At 37.8% G+C, this 27,499-nt stretch overlaps 1 protein-coding gene across 1 annotated transcript in view; it reads left to right on the forward strand.

Moving 5' to 3' along the window:
• Stacl (SH3 and cysteine-rich domain-containing protein) overlaps positions 1 to 27,499 on the forward strand; it is a 263,899-nt gene that overhangs the window by 226,397 nt on the left and 10,003 nt on the right. The window contains exons 13-22 of the mRNA XM_074095440.1: positions 2,449 to 2,606; positions 6,938 to 6,958; positions 13,148 to 13,192; positions 14,085 to 14,200; positions 18,100 to 18,267; positions 19,057 to 19,248; positions 21,947 to 22,075; positions 23,066 to 23,146; positions 24,647 to 24,789; positions 26,993 to 27,223. Coding sequence (XP_073951541.1) covers positions 2,449 to 2,606; positions 6,938 to 6,958; positions 13,148 to 13,192; positions 14,085 to 14,200; positions 18,100 to 18,267; positions 19,057 to 19,248; positions 21,947 to 22,075; positions 23,066 to 23,146; positions 24,647 to 24,789; positions 26,993 to 27,223 — 1,284 coding nt within the window. The remainder of the gene's footprint in view (positions 1 to 2,448; positions 2,607 to 6,937; positions 6,959 to 13,147; positions 13,193 to 14,084; positions 14,201 to 18,099; positions 18,268 to 19,056; positions 19,249 to 21,946; positions 22,076 to 23,065; positions 23,147 to 24,646; positions 24,790 to 26,992; positions 27,224 to 27,499) is intronic.

A 27,499-nucleotide genomic window follows, 5' to 3' on the forward strand; every position in this document is an offset into this window, starting at 1 on the left:
AAAGACAGGATCCCACAAATTTTCCACTTGATTCTTTGTCCGCTTTAATCATGATTACGTAATTAAACAAACCGACAAAATTCAATCACGAATTTCTCGTATTTATTTACCTACTGGCGTTACACCTACGCCATTCTGGACATTTTTTTGAGTCGATTATCTGTCATTCTTTCGAATTAAACTAGATTTTTTAGAACATACACGTGCCTCTTTATTACGTTTCAATAGACACACTCCTGTGACAGATTGCTGGCTGGACGGACAGCCAGCTGCACCTCGCTAATAATAATAAAGGGGCATTTTTGTACCCTTACGATATTTACCTTAAAAGTTGTCTGAATGACTATACGTTCTGTATAGTTCTACTGTAATTAATAGCAATCTTATCTACATAAATGAACTGCGTACATATACAAACTTAATGTTTAGCTGAATCACGCTCACCTAATAGATTTCGTGCACGCGACTAGTAAAAATGTTTATTTCGAATCGTTCGTATTTATTCCACTGAATTAATATAATTGGATGTTTGGAAGTCCAAAATCATGTTTTGCGTGTTATTTTTACTATAACACGAGTTTATTGCCTTTGACTTTTCGGCTGACACGAGAACATTTTTTATAGATGAAGGGCTTAGACGAGGCATTCGTTTTTTTGCCAATTTTCCTTTTGAAATATTATACCTAATCAAAGTAAGTAAAGTATGTGAATGGCATTATAATGTGTCATTTTTCATCATACCTATATTCTAGAGAATTGGAGGGGAAAAAAACGATTAGGAAAAAAATTCTGGACACATTTGAGTTTAACAACCTCCAAAGTACTGTCCAAACATGTTGTATATTGCCAAATAGTTTAAAATACCAGAGCTATTAAGAATTCATACTATATGCGTAGTAACTATACTATGCATAAAACTATGAAACTTTTCAGAACAATAATAACTTACTAGTATAATTAACATGTGTGACTTGTCTGTAAGTGTTAATTATGAGATTAAATTAATGAATTAAAGTAACCTAGGGAATTATTCTGTGTAGGTAGTACCTGTTATCTGAACCCATCGTTTACTCATTACTACTTTGTGGTGTACGATAAAGAGTCATTGTATTGTATTTCACTTAGGGTAAATTTATTTGCTAAGTTTACTTTTTAGCTCTATTTTGAGCTCTATTAGAGTGTCGAGGGTGATGGGCTGAGCCAGCAGCATTGGAAATTATTATCGGGCGCCTCGTCTTTAAGCCTCCTCCTCGCCACACTAAGAAAACAGGCAGACTGACGGCAGACTATTTCGCTACACAAATACTGAAATTACATAATAAAAATATCACTGAATCGCAAATAATAACTTTGTTTGTCTAAAATACCTACAAAATATATACTATTGTTGTTGGGTTTAAAATTTGTAATGAACCCTCAGTCTTAAACTTGGCCAGTTTTATTTGAGTGTTTGCTTCTGATTAAAGAATGATTTAAACGAATAAAAAATATTTAGTCACTCCTCAGTGTTTGTCAATTGTTATTATTTTTTATTTTTTAGAACAAATTGCTTACACCATAATTGTTAACATACTTACCTACCTGTTTAAGTACTTACGCTTTGCCCTAAGTCGGCTTTATTATTAAGTCTTACCTAAAATTAGTCTTGTCCGCCTTACTTAATAAAAACTCGATTTCGTACGCCCTCATCAGCTTGAGTAACATTGAGTGCTAAACAAAAGTGACGGATGATTTGAAGCACGTCGGAACAACAGTGACTCTAAAAGCATTACTGTTTTACGATACAGTCCTACATAACCCGTAGTACGAGATGAAATGGGATGGTCCTTCGTACCGTATTGTGTTTTACGAGAAACGGAGCTACTGTAAACTGCCCTTCAGCTTCCCTTCGCGTCGTATCATTTAAACAATTAATTGAGCCTTCGTGCGTTAAAATTTGCTTGTCACTTTAATAAATTGAAAGACTACATAAAAGGGATGTGTTTGTGAAGTTATAGTTGTCTGGGAACTTACGTTGCTTCTTAATTGTCATTCTTGACGAATAAAAGCAAGTCATAGATAGATACTTGCTTATAAAATTCACCAGATCGTGAAATTTTTAGGCATTTTATGATGTGGCTAGCGAATACCACAGCATCGTTCGAAACTTATAGTTTTACGATTTTCGTACTGATTTACACATCCATATCGATTGAAGAGAGTACTGAAACCCTGAAGATTAATATACCTATACATTTGTACAAAAACTTGTTTGATTTCTATGACTAATTTATTCAGAAGATCGTGGATTCAAACCTAGGCTCACACTTCTCGAGTTCAGAATTTGCGTGCGAAATTTCATTTGAATTTTATGACAAGCTGGCGAAGGAAAAAATTGTGAGAGAAGGCTTTTGCGCAGCAATGGGACGTATATAGACCGAGATGATGATGATTTATTTTTGTCAACAGAGAGAGCTATTCGCAGCGAAAGCGGACAGTGGCACAGCAGCAGTAGACCGTAAACTCTCGTCTTCATCTGCCGGTAGCATGAAAAACAAATGGCTAAAGGCCTTCCGTAGTCTGAAGCCGCCCAGTGCGCCGCCACCCCACGCCGCGCCACCTGACAAGTAAGTCTTAAAATTTATATCCTAGCCAGAAATTCAGGATGAAAAACTGTGGACACTTAGTTGTTAATTTCTCTGCCAAAAAAATGCTAATGCATCTAAATTTTAACAGTTTAATGAACTAAGACAATTACGTTGCTAATTTTATGAATTAAATTCAGGTTTTGTTCCGCGTACCTTGATTTTAGAGCAGCTCGAGGCACAGTTGCATGCGCCATGATCATGTGACGACTGGAGAATTGCGGGTATGCTGGTATAACTGTCAGTCAGAAAAATAAATGATGATACTGTGAGTGTATTTTGCCGTGACTTTAAAGTGAGTTCGAGTTCCAGTAGTAGTGGGCAACTTGTTAGGAAGAGGGTAGATTATTTATTTATTCCTCCTAATGGCGGCCATAAGGCTTGGGTCAATGTCAGTTCAATTAAAGATAAATATATTCTTCTTATTCACGTTGTACGGTGATTGTAGTTTTTGCAACTTGATAGCAAAATTCCAGAAACCACGCGGAGACAACTTGCGCATTAAAAAATGTCAGACACGAGAGCAATATAGAATTTTGTGATCACTGTTCACTGTTAAGGTTAATCGCCGCATAAAACACTATCAAAATTATACTTCAACTAGCCAAAGAAGCAGAAATACCAAAATTAGATATCGTCTACATCCGCCATGTTCGAATGCTACAAATCGAATCCAAGAGGGTAGATCGGTTACGTCCCATTTATTTTTGTGACTGACAGTTATACCAGCATATCCGCAATTCTCCAGTCGTTTCGTGATCATGGCGCATGCAACTGTGCCGAAATACCGAGCTTCTCTAAAATCAAGGTACGCGGAATAAAACCCGAATTTAATTCATAAAATTAGTAATGACCGCGATAGTCTAAAATATTTATTACTTTGCTCACCCGCGCCGTGATCTTATGATAGCTACGCTTATGCAAGAAATGTGGGTTCCTCCACCTCCAGAACACACACATCACACAAACCCATCTGTCACCACCACCACCACACTACACTGACGCGTTTCGAACTCAACCAGAGCTCATCTTCAGAGCAACAGAATCATTCACTATGCTACCAGATGTTAGCCTAACAAACCAAAACATTTTTTTTAATTTGTCACTGTAATCACAAAATAAACACTTTGAAGACACAAGTGGACAATGATATGCACGCATCAGCTATAAGCTAAAAATAATAATAATAGTACAAGTCTGTAACTCCCCAAGTACCCACTTTATTTTTCTCAAACAAACTACCCACAAAAATTTATTTTATTTCCTCGCAGTGATCGTGAAAAGTCTCGTTTAGTCTCGGCCTAAAGTGCAATAGATGAACTCGTATTATCGAAGGCCTCCCCTTCGGGTCGGCCTGCAAACTAAGTCGTTCATCTATTGCTTACTTTTCAACCTCTACAACAATGTACTAAACTTTATTCGTCACATAAAACTACCTTGATTTTTTGTTTATTTACTGCTGAGACATGTTTTATTAATCCTAACTGTTATTACTCAAATTAGATCCAAGCCGTATTTGGTAAGGGAGAAGATTGTACCTAATTATTTTCATGCATTCCGGAGCTGCGAGACGCAACCCATTGCCGCAATAATGTAACACTTCATAAGAATCCGAGTCTAATAAATAATTATTTGTGATTTTCATTTGACATTTGATTTGACAAAGACTAGAGTACAAAAAGTTGTTAGTCTTAAACTTAAAGGCAACATTAACATTGATTGATTTTAAAATACCATAAATCCTAGCAGGCAAAAACGGCCAACGTAAGAAATGCTAGATCTATATTGGTTAGTAGTCTGAGAAGGCAACGCGACGTAAAGCGTGTTATTAACTGTTTGTCTTAACCCTTGATTATCTTTTAAACAGTAAGGCCCACTTGCAGTAAACATATAAATCTCGAGTTAGCATTAAGCTCAGTTTAGTAGTGTCAAATTGTATGGAACTGTCAAGCTTAAGCCTGGATTTCATATTTCCCTTCCAAAATAGAATTAAATCAGCAACAAGCCTAAAATAGCACACGATATTATTATTTACCTACAAAAACAAGTTTTCAAAATGATCCATAAATATATCTGCCATTAAAGGACCGGAGGGGATCCCATCAGTAAATGGGCCGCAATGGGCACTTTTACACGTCATTTTTTAAACTACCATCGCTTTCGGAAAGACCATCATTGCCAAGGAGAATGCGCCGCAAAAAACTTGGCAGAAAGTCATTTTGTTCATAATAATATAATTGCAACAGAACCAGAAACTAGACATGAAATGCGCCGGAACACTGCCAAGTCACACTTCACAACACTATACAATACAAATATACAAATACACCGACAAAAACACACACACACACACACACACACACACACACACACACACACACACCACACACACACACACACACACACACACACACACACTTTCAGTTTTGGCCATGTCGCATCATCACATAAGTACTCCTCAACTTTATAGTAAGCTTTCTTCAGGAGTGCACTCTTTATGTATTCTTTAAAACAGTTGTGTGGCCATTTCCATGCTTCTACAGGAACTTTATTGTAAAATCTCACGCAGTTTCCCACAAAAGATTTGCTTACTTTCCGTAGACGGAATTTAGGAACTGCAAGCTTGTGCTTATTACGAGTAATGATATCATGTACGTCTGACACTTTCTTAAAGGACTCGATATTCTTGTGTGTATACAATATCACATCATGTACGTACTGTGAAGCTACTGTGAGGATGTTTATCTCCTTAAAGCGTTCTCTTAGTGAATCTCGGGAGCCAAGGTTGTAGATAGACCGGACTGCCTTCAAACAATCACTAAGCCAAGACAGGCTAATTCTAGTTTTGACTGTAGTGAAATTTGCGAGGCATTGGGTCTAGAACAGTCGTGCTTAGAAATCCAAAGAAAAGAGTAAACATCAATAAAACTGCCTAATAAAATATAAATTGTATCCTTCCAGTGCCTATTTGGAGAGTTACAATGACAAATTAAAACGTTTGTTTTGGTTTGTTAGTCTTACATCTTGGTATACATAATTACCGAGAGCGTGGAATTGCATATGTAGTGGTATTGTGTGGTTATAGACATTCCACTTTAGTGAGAGAGCCACAACTAAGAGATCTCTCTCTCCAATGCCTAAACACACAATACCACTACATGGAATTTCACGCTGTCGGTAATTTATCTATAGCATAGTGAACGGTTGTGTTGCTGTGTAGATGAGCTCTGGTTGAGTTCGAAACGCGTCAGTGTAGTACGGTGGTGGTGATAGATGGATTTGTGTGATTTATGTGTGTTCTTACAGTGTGGAGGTGGAAGAACTGCACGAACAAACAATTCTTGCATTTTAAGCGTAATTAAAAGGCCGAGTATTGTTTCAGACCACCGCAAAGTAACGCCTGATCCAATAACTTATTCTAACAGTTTTTGATGATCCGCGGTTGTTTTCACTAGTTAAGAGATGTAAACCGGGAACGTAAACCTTTTTTGAGCTTTCGAAATATCGATGCAGTTGCATCTACGCGCAAATTATTTAGTCTACCCGTGATCATAATGCATGCAACTGCGTCTAAATATCGGGAGATCATAAAAGGTAGTCACGGCCTGCATCCTATAACAAATACCTACATTTTAATGTTCTTAAAGTAAATTTGAGAAAATTGTTTGTGTCTCTAGGTTAACATTAGTACCTACACACACTCATGCACTTTAACAAATAACAATATAATCAATCACATAATTATACTGCACCACTCCATTGAAGTTCAGCCTACATGTGTCCAAACAAAAGAATAACACGCAATTATCGCCGTTTGCCAACTTTTCAGCGCCAACTGCGCTAAAGAAGCCAAAAAAGTTTGATATAAATTTAACTTAGTAGAGTCATGGCTTAAGATTTCTGAAAACTCACACAGCTTTTCGCATTTTAAGTTATTAATTGTTGCTTCCTAAAATCATAATTAAAGTTGGTATTGCTTTAAGCGACTTCATAAACAAAGCTCTCGAAGATTAAACTAAGTGGTACTTGGTTGAGAAGAATGTCTTACGAAGTTTCTAGTTTTAAATCAAAGTTTTAATCCTGCACCTTGGCTTTAGGACACGTGCTTATGAACTAAAAAGATTATTCTAGAACCTTTGAACAGTTTAGTGCTGTTGAAAGTATCCTTTCCGTTAGGGGCTGGAAGCCAACTACATCCTACCCTATATGCTATAACAACACACTAATGTAATTTCTAGAGTGCCACAATTTCAATTAACGACCGCTCCGACCTGAGGTACAGTTATAATTACTATTTTAATTATGACCTACAGGTCTTCATCAGAACCGCACACGTAAGTAAAAACATAGTGTTAGGTAGTGGCTAGGCATTATAAATTAACTTTGATGTATTGTTACCTTGTTTCAACAGTTTTTAACATAATCTTTATGTTGATAGTTTCCTGTTTTGTTCGACAGGTAGGGTACCGATGTTTGTACAAGCTTTAATTTAGTTTCACTTGTTTCAGCGTTTGCATATGCCTGTAATCCAATCTTGCAAGTCAAATTATACCCACTTCTAGTGGTCGCATTGACTTTAAATTTGTTATTCATGTGTAGGTTGTATGACAATGCTAGTACCACAGAATAACAATTTTTCCCTACAGTAGGCCGACGCCTTTGAAGTTGAGCGATACCGCAGCCAGTACACTACCATGAGTTTACAGTGACCGTTCTCGATAGCGACGGCGTAAATTATTTGTAGAGGCGCTGTACAATTCTCCATACAAATAATTTACGCCGTCGCTATCGAGTACGGTCACTGTAAACTCATGGTAGTGGTACTGTATAGGTATTTGGGTCAATCAACTTTTTCTTGTTTTTTGGCAAAGAACAAATCAAAATAAAAATGTAGATTTATTTACATAAATATATGCTTTTATTGTAGAACACATATTAATTTTTTAAAATTCGAGAGTTGCCGCGGACTTGTATGATTATTATATGTTTATATAGCCATAAACATAATTCGAGCTCAAAAGTGGTCCCCTGAGTAACCATGATATAATTAGATAACACGGCATGCTGATTAAGATCTAATCAGTGCAATACATAAATAAACACATTTATATCGGTTTTACATGTAAAATATTGTGAAACACATTTTATATAGAATGTTATAACTACTAATTATGTCTCTTGAGTCACTGGTGACAAAAACTGTACAAATATTTTGCCTTTATTAGTTTTATCTAATTCAACTAAAACGTACATCATAAGTTTTATTTGCCTCTTTCATTTAACAACAAATCGTGTAAAAAAAAAGCGAGTACCGTGAAACTCTTGTGTGAAAAATTAAAAAAAACTAAGGCCTTTTTTTGGGGACAAGTTGGTTATCCCAGAGACAAAATGGTGACTCGAGAGACTTTTAAAGTTGACTAGGCTTACTTTTTGGTCACCCATGAGACGAAATGATAACTCAAGAGACTTTTTAAGTGGAATGGACTTGAGCTTGCATATGTGTTTTTTTATACTTTAGCTTTTATCATTGCATAGCATTATAGCAATTTTACTTAATGAAACTTTAGCATTAGAACTGATTTCTTCATTAATTAATACCACTGGTCAATACCTCGGCGTCGTCAATATTGAGTACAGGTGTGTCCAATATATAAGATATTTTTAAGTTGCTGGACTGGATTGGACATGGCATAAATATCAATGGCACATACATTTCTCACCTCCGTTTTGCCGACGACATAGTTATAATGGCAGAGTCGCTGCAGGGATTGTGACATGCTGAAAGCCTCAATGATGCTTCCCGAAGAGTGGGTCTCGGAATGAATTTAGACAAGACCAAGGTTATGTTCAACAGTCATGTCATTCCGAGACCAGTTACCGTCGGTGGCGCCACGCTCGAAGTTGTGTCTGAGTATCTATATCTTGGTCAGACTATAAAACTCCGTAGAAACAACTTTGAGAAAGAGGCTAATAGGCGAATACAGTAGGGCTTTCGGGAAACTTTGGCATATCTTGTCGTCAGACATCCCTCAGTGCCTAAAAACGAAAGCCTTCAACCAGTGCGTCCTACCAGTTTTAACCTACGGAGCTGAAACGTGGACTTTGACTGCGGGGCTAATCAACAAATTCAAGGTCGCAGCGAGCTATGGAGAGAGCAATGCTAGGGGTTCTTCGAAGGATAAAATCCGAAATCGCATAATCTGACAAAGAACGAAACTCACCGACGTTGCTCAGAGAATTAGTACGCTGAAGTGGCGTTTGGCTGGCCACGTATGTCGCAGGACCGATGAACGGTGGAGCAGACGAGACCATGGACGGGAAAACGTAGTGTAGGGCGTCCTGAGGCACGGTGGACGGAGGGAGCTGTCCAGAGTCTTAGTAAATCGTCTCGAACGCAGGCTCGATGACTTCCAGCCACCCGAACAAGCCGGGTTCCGAAAATGATATAGTACCGTAGACCAGATACATACGCTGCGGCAAGTCATACAGAAGACCAAAGAGTATAACTTGCCGCTATGTCTACGCAACGCTATGTGCGTTTGTGGATTACGAGAAAGTCTTTGATTTGGTTGAAACGCGGGCGGTGCTAGAGTCTCTCCAGCGATGTCGTATTGACTATCAGTATATCGAAATGGTGTAGTGTTTGTATAAAAACGCCACTTTTTCGGTCCGAGTACAGGAACAGAGTTCGAAGGCAATTCCCATGAAAAGAGGCTTCAAACAGGGAGATGTCATATCTCCGAAACTGTTAACTGCCGCTTTGGAAGACGCCTTCAAGCTTCTGCAATGGAAAGGACTAGGCATCAGCACCTTCGGTTTGCCGACGATATCGTGTTCATGGCAAAGTGGATGGAAGAACTCAGCTTGATGCTCGAAGGCCTCAATCGAGTCTCCCAACGGGTGGGCCTCAAAATTAACAGGGACAAGACTACGGTCATGTCGAATGTTCATGTAGTGACGACCCTTGTTTTGGTTGAGAATTTGGTTCTTGAAGTTGTTGACGCGTATGTATACCTAGGACTTAGGACGAACCATCCAATTAGGTGGGTCCAACTTCGACAAGGAGGTCAATCGCCGAATCCAACTCAGATGGGCAGCTCAGGGAACTCTGCAATGTCTTTTCGTCCAAAATTCCTCAGTGCCTTAAGACGAAAGTCTTTGACCAATGTGTGTTGTCAGTGATGGCATATGGATCCGAGACGAGGTGCTTCACTATATTCTTATAAATAGGCTCGGAGTTGCTCAGAGAGCTATGGAGAGAGCTATGCTTGGGGTTTCTTTACTGGATCGAATCAGAAATGAGGAGATACGTAGAAGAACAGGGGTCACCGATATTTAAAATCCTGAGAAATACGAAAATGTTAAGTTTGTTAATGCTAAAATTATAGCTTTTAGTGAATTCAGTTACGGATTGCTTTAACAAACAGATCAATGTCTCATGACTCACCAAAAAAGTCTCTTGGGTCACCGAAAAGGTCAGCTAGGGGACGATGACTCAAGAGACAAATTCATGTAAAAACTATTAAAAAGCATAATATAAACGAAAACACAAAATAAAACAAGTTGCTTTAGAATATTAGACCGTCATGCCATGTATTAAGCTCTATTTTGAACCACAATCATGAAAAACTTATGAAATATCGCGGTAAGTCAGGAGAATTGGAATAAAGACACCGTACCTGTGTAAGAGCCCCAGACAAAATTAACAATGCTAAAAAATGCCGCATCAATGGCGGACCGAGTCATGTGACATTCAGATAGGTTGTCTATTGGTCTAGCCAAGGTCATGCGACGTCATTACATTTACACCTACTTTTAGAATGGTAAGTTAGGGGACTTAGTATTTTTTATTTTCACAGGGACACTTTTTTAAACTGTACTGTAAAATTAAATATTCAAGTTCTGTAGATTGGCACAACGTTTTAAGATATTAAATGCAGTATTTTATTTAAATAACCCATAACATTAAATACCAGTGAACGATTTTTTTACACCAAGACGAAATTCAACATTGAATGTATGCACAGGGACACGAAATTTTTGTATGGAAGTGAAAATGTGTCCCCTAGAAAACCAATAATTTATCTATAAATTATAAAATGTATTATTCTATATTTTGTTCAGTTGTTGGATGATAGTCTAATTAAATTATTAACATAATAGAATCAATGTATGTCTTATATTTTTTGAAATAAAATAGATTTACCAGTAGTGACACACAAAAACAAGAAATTGTTGATTGACCCATTTACGCAAGTAAGGAAGGGTTGTCACCAATTAAAAATTTGGAAGGTAGATGTCTTTTACGAATCGGTACATATTGGTTTTGCGACATTATATAAAACATAATGAATTAGGGGTGGCATACTTACTAGGTAAGAAGAATCAAAATTATACAATTTTTGAAATAAAAAACTTTTTTTTTCTACAAAATATACTTTCATAGATTAGTAACCGACAAATACTTTCGGTTTCTAGACTTAACGGACTTAAAGTTCCTGTTATTGAATTTAATTACATAAAAAATAAGAAAAATTATATAAATAGATGAAATCTTAGTTCCTTATTTATGCGAGATGATGATTTGCACACACTCACAGTACATGTCGTATGCACCATAATACATTTTATTATAAATTTAAATGTTAAAAAAACGATAGCCCTAGAAGACTTGTCCCAAGCTACTAAGAACGGCGAAGTATGCAGCTGGGGCTCCTTTCACCCGCGTCTCACCCCTCACGCCCCGCACGATTGCTCTGTCTAGACGTCTCCGTCGGATTATTGTTGGTAAACTTGGTATACTGTGCTAGTAAAATCAGCAAAAAAGGCTTATATTTAAAGTGAACATTTTACGAGTATATTAAGTTAAGGTATTGTTGTAATAACAACGTTACAGCAATTATATAAATTTACAAATCTTAAAATTATTCAAGAATATTTCAACAGATGGCTGGGTTAGTTTGACACCCCTGTAAATGTTTTTCAGATTTTATTTTTTTTTAGTACCTACGGTTGGACAAATCTTGCCATTTAGCTATGTTATTTTTCATGGCTGTTATTATGATTAATTTCTTTTACTGTATATTTAATGTCGAACTTATCCCATTTTTTTTCCTTCTTTCTTATTTTTTTATATTATTATCCATTTACAGGGGTGTTCTAACTCAATAAGTTGCTCAATATACTTATAGGGACCTAAAATTTAAGTAGTTGTAATTTTTTTTTTCAAATTGTAGGTACCCGTTTCGTTCGTCTTTACAAGCTTTTATTTAGCTTGGAATGTGTGTATGTCCATATGTATTGTATGCAGGTCGAATTCTGCAACCGAATTATGACCCACTTTCAGTGGCCAGATTGACTTATGGCATACCTATGTAAGTCCGGTGACAATACATTAATCTGGTACTGAAATTCTGGTGGTCTGGCCAGGACCGTCTCCGCAGGACGGAACTCTTCAATGGTTAATGGCATCGACTTGAAATTTTGTAGGTAAATGTAATTTGAATAACAATGCACCAAAAAGTAGAGGCAGCAAAAAAAAGCTTGTATTAAAAATTTCAATTAATTAAAGCGGCACTGGTGAATTTGTAATTAAAATAAATTGTTATAACTCCTGTAGAGTCAGGTATGAAGAAGAACCAGCGAAGTGCGGGTCGCACTCGTGTCCATATTGTAAAATAAATAAAAATCGCTCCTGGAAAATAGTTATTTACCAGTTTGTCTTTCGCAAATGAGATTAAGTGAAATAGGTCTCGACACGCAGGACTTGCTAAGGTTTCTTTTGACCTAAGTAGTCTCCGATTCGACGAAGGCAACTTTTTGTACGAGTGTGTTTTTATCATTAATACAATTCTCAGTAACTCTTACTATAAAATACGATGTTGGTACATTTCCTCCCATAAAGCTTCTTATGGACGAACTTTCGTTTGATTGTTTCGAATAAATTCAGCTTCCCGTATTTGAGCGCGAATAAAGCAGTTTCAACAATTCAGATGCTTCTGAATCTCGAGCGCTTGGTTTAACAAATATTGATCGAGTTTTCTGAGATAACGAGTTGCACTCGAGTCACAGAATATTCAAAACTTGGAAGCTCTCCCCATCCATTGTGATTGCACAATCGCATTTGTACATGTACATAACTTGACATCGTCCGCAATTACGTGTTCAACGTCTTTTTGTAATTATCATATCCATTTTTTTATTATTTAAGTTGATGCTTCGGAGGTAAATAATTTCATTCATATGCTTGCATTTTTTACTACCGATTTCATGACCGATCAGAATAACGATGAAATATTGGGTGAATCATTTATTAGTTACACTTGAAATTATTTACACCTGCTCAAAGGCAATCTGTAATAGATCGATTACAAATAAGCACGCAGGTTTTATCCAACAGCAGCAAAATCACATGAGGGTAATATCTATCGCAGATTGCTTAAGGTTCATGGAATTAACTGTGTATTCATTTTAACCGAATGCCGTGTTCATATTGATGTTTCTCTCTTCTTGCATCAATAAAGAAAAAATCAAATGTACCACGCGGTGTCGACGATTATGGCGATGAGGTAAATGTGCCCCCCTAGGTGTGCCCTGTGTTTATAACTGTTATACCCCATCAACATACTGGACAATCTGCTTGGTCCTTCACTCGTAGTCTCGTACAAATATTCAATACATAGCATGACTGAACGATTCCAGAGTAAATACAACGTAATGAACGCTTGATATCACACACCAGCTTGTTAGTACCTACTCTGCTTACTTTCCTGCAGCAAACGTTACACCAGCTTCACACTGCAACACTTCTCTGCTTTCAGCTAGCCGCGCCAGTACTGTGCTTCGAATCTACTTCTAGTCATTAAACACTTTCTAGAAGATTGTTGCGTGCCTGGTATTTTTAACGTCAACGTAAACAAATTGAGGTCATTACCAAGCGCCGTGTCATTAAGGGTTGAATTAGTGTTGGTTTGGAGGCGAATGACTACCCCGGACTGATCTATCTGTGCCCCGAGACCTTGAACTTTATTGATCAATAATGTATGACGTGTATTACCAAGTGACTGTGACAGTCTGTAGTAGAGTGCAAGGTGATAAATGGCCCACTCTGCATGTATCATATTCTGTTTGATTAAAAAGGTTAACGATGGTTAATATGATCGATTGAAAACAAACTATTAAGTAGGTAATAATGTTACTCCACAGTCGCTTATGATTAATCATCACAAGTAGATTCTATGATAACTAGATATTAACTATATTGAGAATTCAAACTCTATCTGCATTGTATAACAAGTTATAGTTGTATTAGTTAAGTTCCAGCAGAGATGTGTATTCTTTGACTCATAATAGGTTTTGGACAACAATAACCATCTGGTTAATAAGAGTTGAAACATACCATATTATAAACCATTCTTATTCTTATATTATCTGTATTAACACGGATTCGTGTCCCTCTAGGAGGAATGGGGCTGCGCGGGATGCCATTCGAGGCGGCGACTCCGACGCGCACAATTTTCAGGAGTATACCTACAAGAAGATCACACCCTGTGACATCTGCTCGCAAGTTCTTAGAGGTAAGTTTTTTTTTATTTCATAGGTACTAGTCTTATCCCACGGCTTTGCTCCTTTGGAAGATTAAAAAAGGCTAGCTCTGTTTCGCGTGGGCATTTCGAAGCCCTTATTGCATCTCTAGGTTTCTCAAGAAATATATCTACCAAATTTCAATTGTCTAGTGTGAGTTTAGACTATACGTTGTTTGTTTGTCAGAAAATCAGTCAGTCAGTTTCTTGTTTTATATACCTATAGGTATAGATTGATCCCATTCTGTCCTGATTTTGTGTACATATTAGACGACAGATAAATCGTATTTGTCGTTATTTTTTTATCTATAACTATAAAAGAGTACCTATCGTTACTCAATGACTGACTGACAGACAGCGCACAGCCTAAACCACTGAAGTTAGAGAATTGAAATGATAGACATAAGGTATTCCTTGGTATTTCTTAGGGAAGAAAAAGTTGCTTTAAAAAGGAATTATTCGAAATTCCCACGGCATAGAAAGCTAGCTTAATTTTTATTTTTCTACGAGAGCGACGCCATGGAATCAAGCTAGTAGTTTATAATTTTAAACTTATTGTGTCACCCTAAAGAAGATAAAACATTGCGTTAGTAAAATCTTTTGTCTTACGAAGTCACGGGTCCTGAAAAACTTTAAATATTAATATAGACACCAAGATCAGAAGCGACTCTTAAATTGATGCTCTCAGAAATTATAAGAGACATCAACTTTTAATCATATCCCTTCACGCTTGGATAGGGTATCATTACCATAAATAAGTATCATTTTCGGAAATATATATCTCAGAGATATTTATATAAATACGAGTTTTGTAGACCTTAGTGACCTAAATCAGAGATCAGTCATTATGTCATTAAAAGAAATGGTAAAATTTGCATATTGCTCAAGCCATTACCATCGGCAGTTAATTCTAGATGTTGGTGTAATTATTATATGCCTACCTAATGTCAACGTATAAAAGCTTTTCTTCTATGTTGGTGCCTTGTACCGACCTACACCGTGGTTTGTTAAGCTCCAACAGTTCGTGACTTGAGGTTCGTCGAACTACATTTTTTGTGGTCAAAAGTTGATTTCTTTTGTTCACTGTTGAAGGTATAAATTCGCCGGATTTTTTGTGTTTTAACTTGTCTCTAGTCTAGAGCCTTCTATAGGTTTTTCTGTTATTCCTTCGTTATTATGTCTGTAAAAGGTTTGTACGTATCTATATTACTGATGATTGCCGTGGCCTAATTTGTGAACATAATAATGACTGACATCAATTCTGGATCAAATGAGACAAACTCGGCTCCGATTCTGTTGTTATTGACAATTGTCGCTAATTATTATCAGGTTCCTTAACAAATAGGCCATTATAATTAAAAGACATAACTCACAAACATCTATTTGCTTTAAATATATAGTAGAACTGTTTCAAGTAGTTACAGTGACTGAATGCAGCGACCACTTCAGATTTGCAGTCGCTAGGTAGGTGCTTCAATTCAATAGTGAGTAGAATCTAAACTTGGATAGAAGAATACTACTGGGTACTTGAATTCACATGCTTGGTGGCTTGCATATAAGTATCTATGCATATGAGAATTGTAAATACGTTTACACCACAGGTCGGTATAGGTTTGAAATGAAATGTGAAAGCTACCTTTAAAAATATCAAAACTGACTTATACTTAGCTGATATGAGTACCCCCGCTAAATTGCTTCTAGTTTTACTCGAGTGCTGTTATAGGACCATCTGATTTGAGTCGTCAAATTATTTGACGACTTAAAATGCACTCCGGTAATGCACGACTGATATTTCACATCCTTATGCCAATTACGTGAAGGAAATTACGGTGGCGTGACGCCGTAAAAACTCGCTTCCCAAATTTTTTTATGTGACGTCAGCAATGACAAGTGCGAAAAACGGTTGTGTACACTAACTGTGAAGAATTTCACCCAAACACAAACCTAACTCACGTTTCTCTCACTTATTGGGTTACTCGAAAATGTTAACACAGCACCACTGGTAGGTACGTTACCTCACGTAAACATATTTCTTATGACTGTGACCTTGGATAATATTATCATGTTATCAACTACCATCTTATCAACAATAACATCAATGTGACCTACTAAGATCGCGTTTCAGTTCAGCCCTTCCATTATAATGATAATCGAGGGCACGAAAATCTTTTTCCAGATACGTGACGAAAGGCAATGCCATTCTGGTACTTTGAATATTGTTTGAGTCATTGGGTGATTCACGCGACATTTAGTTGAATGAAATTTGCTGAGAATGATGTAAACATGAGTTCAGCAAATTGTGATTTTGCATAGTGTGAAGGAATAAGTTTTGCTTTGTGCCTTTTATACATGAACCCTTTTGTCGATAATCGGAAAACTTTTCATGTATTCAGTGGCGGGTTCGCGGCTGAGAACCATGTGAAAAATATTCACGCTCGAGAGATTCCTGATATGGTTAGGTAGCTACCTAAATAACTATGGACCTACATATTTATAGGTACTGTATGAGCATTGTGAGCTGATATGCTTCAAATGGATCATAGCTAATGGCTGATGCTCCTTTTTGCATTTAGTACAATGCGTTGCAGATTTTGGAATCTATAAATAGTAGAGAAAAATTTAGTGTTTTCTACTTTTTTTCAAATGTCTGAGCATCATAACATGACACCTATTATTATCACTACGCCTTGCGTCATCACTCTTTTTTGTCCCTTGCCATTTAATTACATTTTAATTAAAGGGTAGTAAATCAGTAACCTTTGTTGAAGGTTTTCCATCAAAAATAATGATGGTAGCTGTTAAGGCTGGTATAATGATCTTTTCAGCTTTTAGGCGTTTCACACCATGGAAAAATGATGTTGTATCTTGATTATATTCACAGACAATAGCTTGTCACCATATATGTGGTCAACAGAAGAAAAAAAGGAAAGCAAAGCAAAAAGTCTAGAATTATTTTAGACAACGGTATCTATTTAAGGCACTATGATCAATGTAATGTCTCTTCGTCATAACTAATATGAGAACTGTTAAAAACACTTAAATACGTCTCATACATGTATTCAATTTCATATCAAAAAATAATTTTGTTTCGTTTCACAATTTTCATCGACTATCATCATAGCTCGGACAGGTCATTGCAAAACAATCGCAACAAAGTAATAGAACAAGATTAATAGAGTCGTATTATGTACAGTATTATTTCATATATGTATCTTCCATTACATTTAACGGTAACCCAACATTGACTCCACCACCCACTTTTCATTTATTATTCATAATTTTTATAATATTTAGAAATAACCAAAAGTATTTTACTGGGTAGGTAATTTAAATTGTCATAATTGCGGAATGCCAGTTTGACCAAATTATGACATAAATGTCATACAAAAACTATACAACTAAAATAAGTCTAATGTTAAATTACAGTTATATATCCGCTTTAGATAACCATAATCTTAGGCGTTACGACTCCACCGAATCTTGTTTCATTTCCATATCTGTTTTTGCGATGACTTGTCTGAGCTACGGTCATCATTATGGTCTCGATATAGTTTTTGTTTCACTAAGCAATGGATTTTTTTTTCAATAGGTAGTGGGTACTTTGTATAATTTATTATTATGGGCTGGCCATACCTACCGAAGAACCGACAACCGGTGGAGTTAACGAGTTCTTGAGTGGAGACCGCGTCTTGGCAAACGTAGGGTACATGTAGGGTAGGAGGCGCCTGCGGCCAGTTGGAGTGATGATCTGCGAAAGGCTGCTGGAAGGTAGATGCGTCGAGCCGAGGACAGGGCACTCATCGGTCGAGGCCTATGTCCAGCAGTGGATTGCTGTAGGATGATGATGACGATCAATTTTTAATTTTTAAGACCTTTTTGTCGGTTTGTCACAGGGCACACTCGCCAGGGCCTGCGCTGCCGGCTGTGCAAGATGAACGTGCACACAGACTGCATGCCGCAGGTCGGCAAGTGCCAGACCAAGTCGCGACTCTTGCGCCGTCAGAAAAGCACCTCCGAGATCGAATCACACCGAGTCCAGGAAACTGCCTTCGATGAAGAAAGTAAGGCCAAAATTTAAGCTACGGATTAATTGACTGTAGTATAAAACACCAAGCCGTGAGGGAACCTGAGGATTATATGACACAATAAAATAATCTTACGCCTGCCAAGGCTTTACTTTGTATGTAGTTTTATGTTTCGTATTTATTAAAACTTAGACCAGGCTTTCAGAAGTTGTGGTAAGTTGTGCATTGTAACCAATCAATTTTATTTAGGCAAATTATTATACTATTACCTCATTCATAATTGGCTAAACACATTATTTGAGGATACAAATAGCTTTATGCGACATAAATTACTTACATATGTAATACCTACGCTACACTTTCATGAAGCTTGCCCAACACGAGCGCATCAACACGCAACAGCTATAATTATATTATAACAGTAGTCGAAGCTAACCTGACATTGTCCAGGAGTGGAGGATGGCTGGCTGCCGGGACAGAGACTCACCAAGATCTCCTTCAAGGGGTCGATCGAGTTCGATGATGATTTTGATAGCTACTATGACGAGGGTACAGTATGAGCTGATCTGTTAGGAGTGACCCCTCTGCACCTTATACTGAGCCGAGCATTCGAAAACACTAACATTCTTCTACAACTCTACTTTCGTTTATCACAACTAGGATTGTGCCACATAGAAAAACATGTTACCTACCTACTAACAAAATAATACTATTCCAACCTAATTCGAACATATAATATGTGTTATAATTATCGAGTTTCATGTCATCATCTTGGTCGATTGGTGATCGTGATTTGTCTCTAACTGCATTTCGCTCGATGCTCAGAGGAGGAAGTGGATCAGACCTACCAAGTACTGAAGCGCGCCAACGAAATCGCGAAGCCGGGCGGCGGGGGCCCGGTAGTGCGCGTGTCAGCGGCGCCGGAAGAGCCGCCCCCCGCGCGGTCGCCGGCGCGGCCCGCGGTGGCCGGGCTGGCCGGGCTGGCCGTGGCGCCGCAGCCCGTCTCCTCCAGCTCAGGTCTGCGCCGCACCCGAGCGAGCTCGCTTCTCCGCTCGAGCTGCGCCGTAGGCCGTCGGCCGCCGCGCTGGTACAGACAGCGCGGCGGCCGACCGGCAGCTTCACTCAGATTATCACTCGTTTTCAGTAGTGTCGAATTCTTTTTGCACGCATTTGATATAGTCGCGGGCGCAGGGCGGGGGCGGGGTGCGGTCGTGTCGGGCGCGGTACTGAGCGGTCCTTGTCCTAGGCGGGGCGACGCGGCCCGACGGCGGCATGCGGCGGCGCCTGTTCGCCGGCGTCAAGAGTTTGTCCATGTGGGGCTCTCGTTCGCGCCGCAGCTCGCCACAACACCGGTCCATTTCTCTGCCGGAAAGTACGCGCCCAAGGCTGCCGTAGCGCAACGCTCTCTCACTGTCTCACAGCTGCGAAATGAGCTTTGTTTGTCCCGTCCTCTAAATGGATTACAGTGCCTCGTATCCGATGTGTGTTCGATCGTTTTGTTACTATTATTTTTTTTGCGTTTGCTGTGTTAGTTTAGTTGTTAGGACTAAAATAGTCGAAGCTCGGCAATACACCTTAGTTGCTTGTACCCGTCCTTTACAGGATATATCATTTAATGGAAAGCCAATTACAATGCATTAAAGTCGTCCGAATGTTTAACCTCCTGTTTTTAATTTTACTTTCATTATTTACTTTTAACATGGGCCCTTATTTATTTATTTATTTTATTATGCTTACTTTACTTTTATTTATTTCTTTTCGTTTGCCCCTTATTTTCCAGAGTCGGAGGAGACCACTTCGCGGCCTTTCGGACAACCGCTATGTTTCGTTAGTGAAAACGGCGATCCCCCGCCTTCAATCCTTAAGTCCACGGGCAGCGTCCGCAAGAAAAAATGATCCCCATCCTCTCAGCCCCGGAATGGTTCAAACATATCGCGTTGTAGGCGACAGTCCGTGGCTCGTCCTGACAGCCGCTTCTCGGACTGCCTTCTTTCAGACCCCGAAGCGCCCCGCGTACTGTGATATGTATATTGTTACTTGTTACAATAAAAATCAGAACTGAGCAGCTTACTTTTTTTCTGGTTACCCGCAGACATTTTATATGTAAGTGGTGCATGGCTTGGCGGCGTGCTCAGAAATGCATGCGTTTTTATTGGCGAAACACATTGTTAATACAAAACCGCTATATCTAAACTAGATACCTCTTTTATCTGCACCCACGGACAATTACAGATCATAAAAAAGTTTTGTTTTACGCCAGTTTTCGAGCTGAATTAAACAATCGTCTTGATGCCCTTTCACGCAACATTCAAGCAACTCACATCACGCCACACGTGAAGTATCTAGTTGAACACTGCCATCGTTCGAGAAACTCAATCCGACTAATATCTCAATTTTGTTGGCTTTCTTAACACCATCCTATCACTATTTTCTTTTAATTTTGCAGACTTGTTGATTTGTACCTATCGCCTTTTCAGAGGACTACAGGGGTCTGAGTAAACAAGATATTAAAACAATTATAGACTGGTTCCTGTTTACTTTGTCCATACAGGGTCGATGAAGAACTCCAAGAGTGCCCAAATGTTGAGGCAGGCAGACCGCAACAGTCCCTTACCTGGTACCGATACTGACATCGTTTATAAGCGAATCCCCGTAGAATAATTCTTTGTTCATTGAAAGATTCGTTGCATCGAAGAGCATTTTGCTACCTCATCCACAAGATGCCACATTTCTGTTCCTTTCTTTCCAATGAACGCTGCTGATGACGGGCCGAACAAATACTTAGAATTCATTCAGTATGTTAGCAGACTATATACATCGGGACATTTATAGTCTATCAAGTAGGATGCTTTCATCCGTAAGATGTAGTAATCTAGAGTAGAAACTTTAGTACCTAGGTGCAATACGTAGTGAATTACAAAGTATTTGGCAGGATTTTTACCACATTTCCTTTTTTTCTTATATTATTGTTACTCTCTGTATATCTTCATTTTTCCTTATTTTAGATATTAAAAATTATTTGCAACGCTTACGCACTTTTAACGTCTTTTTTATGATCACTATTCTTTGCTTATCGTGATGATATTTTTTAAAAACACTACATCTTTATAAATGTTTAAACTCCCCTAAATGTTCAATGTTAACTGTACAACCATAATTTTACTGACCCAAACCAAATAATAATTTCTATATTGACCAACTCTTTACTTTATGATGGTACAGTCAAGAGCAAAAATAATTATCTTTTCGAACCACTCAAAAATATGTTACTACGGCCTTATTGCGTCGGAATAAGAGTCTGTGGTACTTATTTTTGAAACTTTGAACAAGTTCATATTTTTAAACTTGACTGTACAACAGTCAGTATCAGATCTAAGCGACCGAGGTGCTTAAGAGTATAATGTAAAACATCTCTATTATAAAGAGGGTCAGAGCGTGTTTCGATATTTGACCACCTCCTTGTATTTGATGCTGACGGTAGGTATTAAAGTTGCATTTTACTTAACTTTTTAATGTTAACAACTGTACTATTTTGCCCAGCCCCCCCCCTCCGCAGCCCCCTTTACCTATATCTCAAAAATATTGTCAATCTAAATATAAATAATTAATCTAATTCAACTCATTAATTCATTGTAACACGACACTTAGGCTAATTCACCATTCACTACCACCGCTCCCAAGGGTAAGTGTATGCTCATAGTGCGTACTGTTGTAGCTCCGCATTCGCCGAGACGCCAAAAGTTGAACCTTAGGATGAAGAGTCTGTCACTGGATTCTCCGGAGTGCGGGGAGCTGAGACGACGGCCGGCGAGAGACCAGCCTTCCCAAAGCAGCCGTGTCCTCTGTACGGAACCCCACTACCCGTAACCCACCCGGGTCCAACAAACCAGAAGCTTGTCCACACAACTCAATCAAAGATTCCTTACAACGTAGTTGCCGTTTTCCTACACTCTATTAATCGGATTAGTTTGCTTAAATCTCTTATAAATCATGGCTTACTCATAGTTTGACACATGTCGTGTCCAGAGTCACTAACAAAATAAAGTTTTTAAAAGCAAAGTAAATACAAATACTCTTTATTGTACACCAGAAATAGTAAGCGATACAGAAAACAGATACACAGAGATTATTCATAGTAAAATAAAAAATAAAAATTACATGCTTGTAAATACAACTGTAGTGTTGTAATTTCATTTCCCTTAGAATAACGCGAGAGTCATGCTCATGACTTATAACTATCTATTTTAAATAAAAAAAACTACACCTAAAGATGCTCGCTACATACATTAATTTGTAGAGAAAATGGTAACTGCTGTTTTGAATTTTAGCACAAAAATTTAAACTTAGTTAACTATCTGCTTTTGTTTAATCGTGTGTTTTTACCAATTCATGGGTTAATTTTAATGGATTCTTGGACTCGGCTGTAGTAATAAATGTATACCTATGTCAACCAAGCTATGTATTCGCACAAGCGATGTTCTCCATACAGACTTCCCTCTGGCTTGGCTTGTGTGCGTGTGTTTATAGATTTTAATGGTTGTTGACTGTTTACATAATCTCCTACTATGTGGTGTATCGCGACGTCTTACGAGGTGAAGATTCGACTCAAGAACTAAAATTATATTCAAAAATCATTGTTCTGTTATTTCGTGCGTGTATGGATGAACAAAAGAAATGAGCTTTGCAATATTGATGATTATCGATCATGAGCAACTATACATCATTGCCATACGATCATCATCACGCCTTACGTCATATCCATTTCTTGATATTGTTTTGAAAATGATTGAGTTTTATCGCATGTGATTTTGATTTTGTTTTTTTTTATTTCTAGGTTCGAGCAGAGCACTTTGCATGAGGCACGGCTTTACTAAGATAAATAAGCACATGATTCATAATTATACCACACGTTCGTGTACGTTTCGCAATCAGTTTCAAACAAAATTGTATCGGAAAACGAGCATTTGTATTTGTATAGAGCAAAAAAAGTACCTAAATAACAAAATAAATTGGTTATGATTATGAGTCTTACTCTGTGAACATATGTACCTTTAATTTACTCACCAGTTCTAACTTTAACCGCTCGCAAAGTAATTTACTTATACAAAATAACGTGTTTTTATCTCCATTAGACTTATAATTGTAACATGAAGCCTGACCCAAGGGTGGAAATATTCATTAGCGACCTGTTATCGATTTACTGATACAACGTTGTTTGTCTATTGTACTGTACAATAACCAGATAAGTAAGTGTAATCCAATAAGACACTCCAGTTTTATGGCCTGTAGATGGGTATAGCATTAGTGCATGTATCACGTTTTATGAATAATAGTATGTACTTGAATGAGAAAATACATAATGGCATTCCAATCTTTATGAGAGCTCATTTACATGATACTTTGTATTAGTACAATTTCTCTGAAAACAAAGTTAAGAAACTAAGGGATATGGTAACGATATATAACCAGTTTCGTACACTCCACTCCGTTTGTTGTTATATCACTTAACACTTATGAGGTTTTTTACCCCTTCCTTTACCACGGTACCATCAGACAGTTCCATTGATAATACTGAAGCAATTATTGTTTTCCATTGTTCCATTACGTCAATGGAAACGATTAATATATTTTTCTGTAATCCGTGTACCGAATAATCTGATTTAATAAGAATCACGTATATAACCGGGAATTTGATATTTGTCTAACAGTCACCTGCCCGTGCATAAAATGTTTGTAATGGATTGATTTAGCCAAATTAATACTTCGGTTGTTCCATTAGTGGGACAATTGCAAAAACCATCCATGGTACTACTTATGTGATATGTGATCGTACGTTCAAGGACTATAATTCATGACCCATCGTGGAACCATTTCTGCGTAAACGTCATAGTGACATCGCATTAATTCAATGAAAATCATAATGACTTTTCTTTTGAAAAGGTTCCATGGTGGCTCGTCCTTGAGTGTACCATGGTAAAGAAAGTTTTACCGTCCGTACTCTCGTCCTCATATTACCCGGAAAAATCTAGTTTTGAAAGTCAGCAAAGCGCGTTTTACGTTTATGCACCAATCTATTGTCATTTATACTCATTAATCTTCAATATCAGTAAATTAGCCTTTCATTATCTTTCAAAGATATATCCTGAGCATACCCAACTTTCACAGCTAATATTTGGCTTGAATAGCATTTTGCTCACACTTTGCTCCCAGGTACATATTATTAAACCGTAATGAGACTAGGAATAAAACTAATTGTTATTCTATATTAAAAGTACCTAAATGAAATGTCAAATTTTAATCCTTCTCGCATCATGGTTTAGTGATATAAATTACCGTAAGCATAACAAAGGAGAAGCTACACAACAACACGTGATCAACTGATAGCAATGCTTCATCTGGTGATGCTGGGTTGTAGCACCATCATCGCCGGTGCATAGCAGGCGGATGCTGAGCGCGCGAGGAGGACGGATGAGCAGCGTGGAACTGCCTGACGAGCCTGATAAGAGTCTCTCCTCGAACAGTGCGAGCCCGTGCCCGTCGCCTGTGAAACAGACTAGCGTAAGTTCCACACCATCAATCTTCATGGTCCTGTGGCTTTATTGTCTATTAAAATGGAATCCATCGACGTTTCACTACTTCTTTCTGTCACATGGCATAAGACGAGGGTAGAAAGAGATGGTGAATGCGATCGCGAACGTTAGCGCGTTAGACAATACGGTAGACGGCTGTTACGGATTTTATCAGGTTTGTTGAACTGGCTAGTTCAGAATCGCGCAGTGACAGTTTGATAAATAAACGGTGTACTGCCGTTTCGGCAAAATATTTTTCGCCAAATTTCACTTCCCAAAAAACTTATCGCAGTAGTTTCATTTTCCAAACGAATCTTTAGTAGTTATATTTACATTTCACATTTTATTCATTTGGTCAAATCATCATTTGGCATAATTTTACTTTGTCAAATTTTATTATGTTTTCTTTTGGCTAATATTGTATTCCAAAAAAAATATTGTTCAAAATGACATTTCGCACAAACCAACTGCTACCAGAAAAGTAGGTTTGATTAGGTTAGAACTGCGTCTTCCTCAGAAATGAACTGCTACCAGAAAAGTAGGTTAGGTTAAAACTGCGTCCCCCGCAAAAACGAACTGCTTCCAGAAAAGAAGGTTAGGTTAGGTTAAAACTGCGTCCCCGCAAAAAAGAACTGCTATCAAAAAAGTAGGTTAGGTTAGAACTGCGCCCCCCACAGAAAGAACTGCTTCCAGAAAAGTAGGTATTATGTCATACTATATTTTGGGAAGAGTACGTTATGCTAAACGATACATTTTACTAAATAATACTTGGTAATATGAAACTTTACATTAAAAAATTATTAACTGTAAAATTACGATAAGTTTTTTTGGCAAATGATTTTTTGCCAAATGATAATTTGCGTAAAATATTTTGGGATGTGATACTTTGGGAAAAGTTTTTTGCCCATACATTAGTAATCCTAAATAAACATGCGCTTGTGCATAAAAAATAACTACAGAAGTTTACCTCTCTCCCTCCCCTCGTTACAAAGTAATTCTACAATTCCTGGAATAGCTGCAGCAATTTCATGCTACTACTACTATGTTAAAAAAGTAGTTGTGTTAAATCTCTGTGATGTCAATCATTAAAACACATTTTAGATCTGCTCTGAAAAAAATTATAAATCTTGTTAGTTTTCTGCTGGCTTATTCTCAACAGAAGTTTCCTGAAGTGGTGCATGGTAGCATTTTTGTCATTCATAAGTTAATAATGCCAAAATGTATGGAACTATCTATCAAGCTTACTCGCTTCAACGACTAATTTTAGATTCAATTTGTTCCATCAAATGGCCATTATTGTCTCGTAGCACTAAAAGTCCTAGTCCATTAAAAAGTCACTAAGGCTGAGTGTCACATTTGCTTCTAAGCGCATATAAGTTTTGACGTTTTATAATGTGCAAATGGCAATGAACCTTCGGGCGGTATAACAAATAAGAAAGGCTCTTTTTACCCGACTGCAAGGACTGTTGTGTTTTGGCGTGGAGAGTAAGACAGCCGGAGAAATTACTGGCACTTGAGGTATCCCATCTTAGGCCTCTAGGTTGGCAACGCATCTGCAATACCCCTGGTGTTGCAGATGTTTATGGGCGGTGGTGATCTCTTACCATCAGGAGACCCACATCCTCGTTTGCCATCCAGTCGAATAAAAAAGAGGTATTGTTGTACGTAGTTATATAAAACTGATATGAAACTTAGGTATTTTTTTGAATATGCAACGTCAACATATTCGTACGGATACGCTTACCACTACCTATGTACGGTCAAGGACTTTAATTCGTGAGCCATCATGAAACCTTTTCAAAGAAAAAGTCATTACGTATTTTCCTTGTTAATTAATACGATGTTAACATGACGTTTACTGTACAAGAACTCGTATCTTGCTAACTTTTTATTTTATCCATAGGTCTTTCTTAGAAATAAAGGTTTTTTTTCTAAAATTTACGTTAGCTTATCCGAGATTCCGTTTATCCTTATGGAGCACTTTGAAATTCCGCACGAAATCAAAATTTGGTTTAAACTGACACATAAAAAACAAGATAATATTCCAAACTGTTACGCAAATTAAATGAAACATTTTACGAAAGTTTTCGAACCGTGTCTCTCTCATAAAAGATCGCGCTACATGAATTGCTCTGCAAGGCCTCTATAGTTCGGTCTCAACTTTTCACTTATCTTAAACTTTTCCATTTCAGAAACACCAACGACTTCTGCCTACGAACCTCTATGTGATCCTCTATAACTTTAAATCGCGGCATGCTGACGAATTAGACCTCAAAGCTGGCTACAAGGTCACGGTTATTGACACCTCTGACCCCGATTGGTGGAAGGGCAAATGTCTGGGCAAGATCGGATATTTCCCATCAAAATATTGCACTAAACTGCAAGCTGGGGAGCGTCCGCTACAAGTTACGCATAATTTACAGGTAGGAAAATATGAATTTTATGAATTAGTTCCATCCATGAGTATATTATTAGGTAGGTACATATTGATTTGTTATAAAGTTTGATATAAAAGTCTAAAGAGCTTACATACGTTAAACAGGGTGACTTCTTTGGTGAATTTAGGGTCTACTTTGTCAGTTTTGAAATGGCTATAAAATCGATATTGTACTTATGAGATAAACTAGCTATTACCCGCGGCTCCGTCTGCAAATAATTCGTTTATCGCTGTCCCATGGCAACTTTAGCATTTATGCTAT

Source organism: Choristoneura fumiferana, chromosome 12 (assembly GCF_025370935.1).
Source record: "Choristoneura fumiferana chromosome 12, NRCan_CFum_1, whole genome shotgun sequence".
In the NCBI taxonomy this organism is placed as follows: Eukaryota; Metazoa; Arthropoda; class Insecta; order Lepidoptera; family Tortricidae; genus Choristoneura; species Choristoneura fumiferana.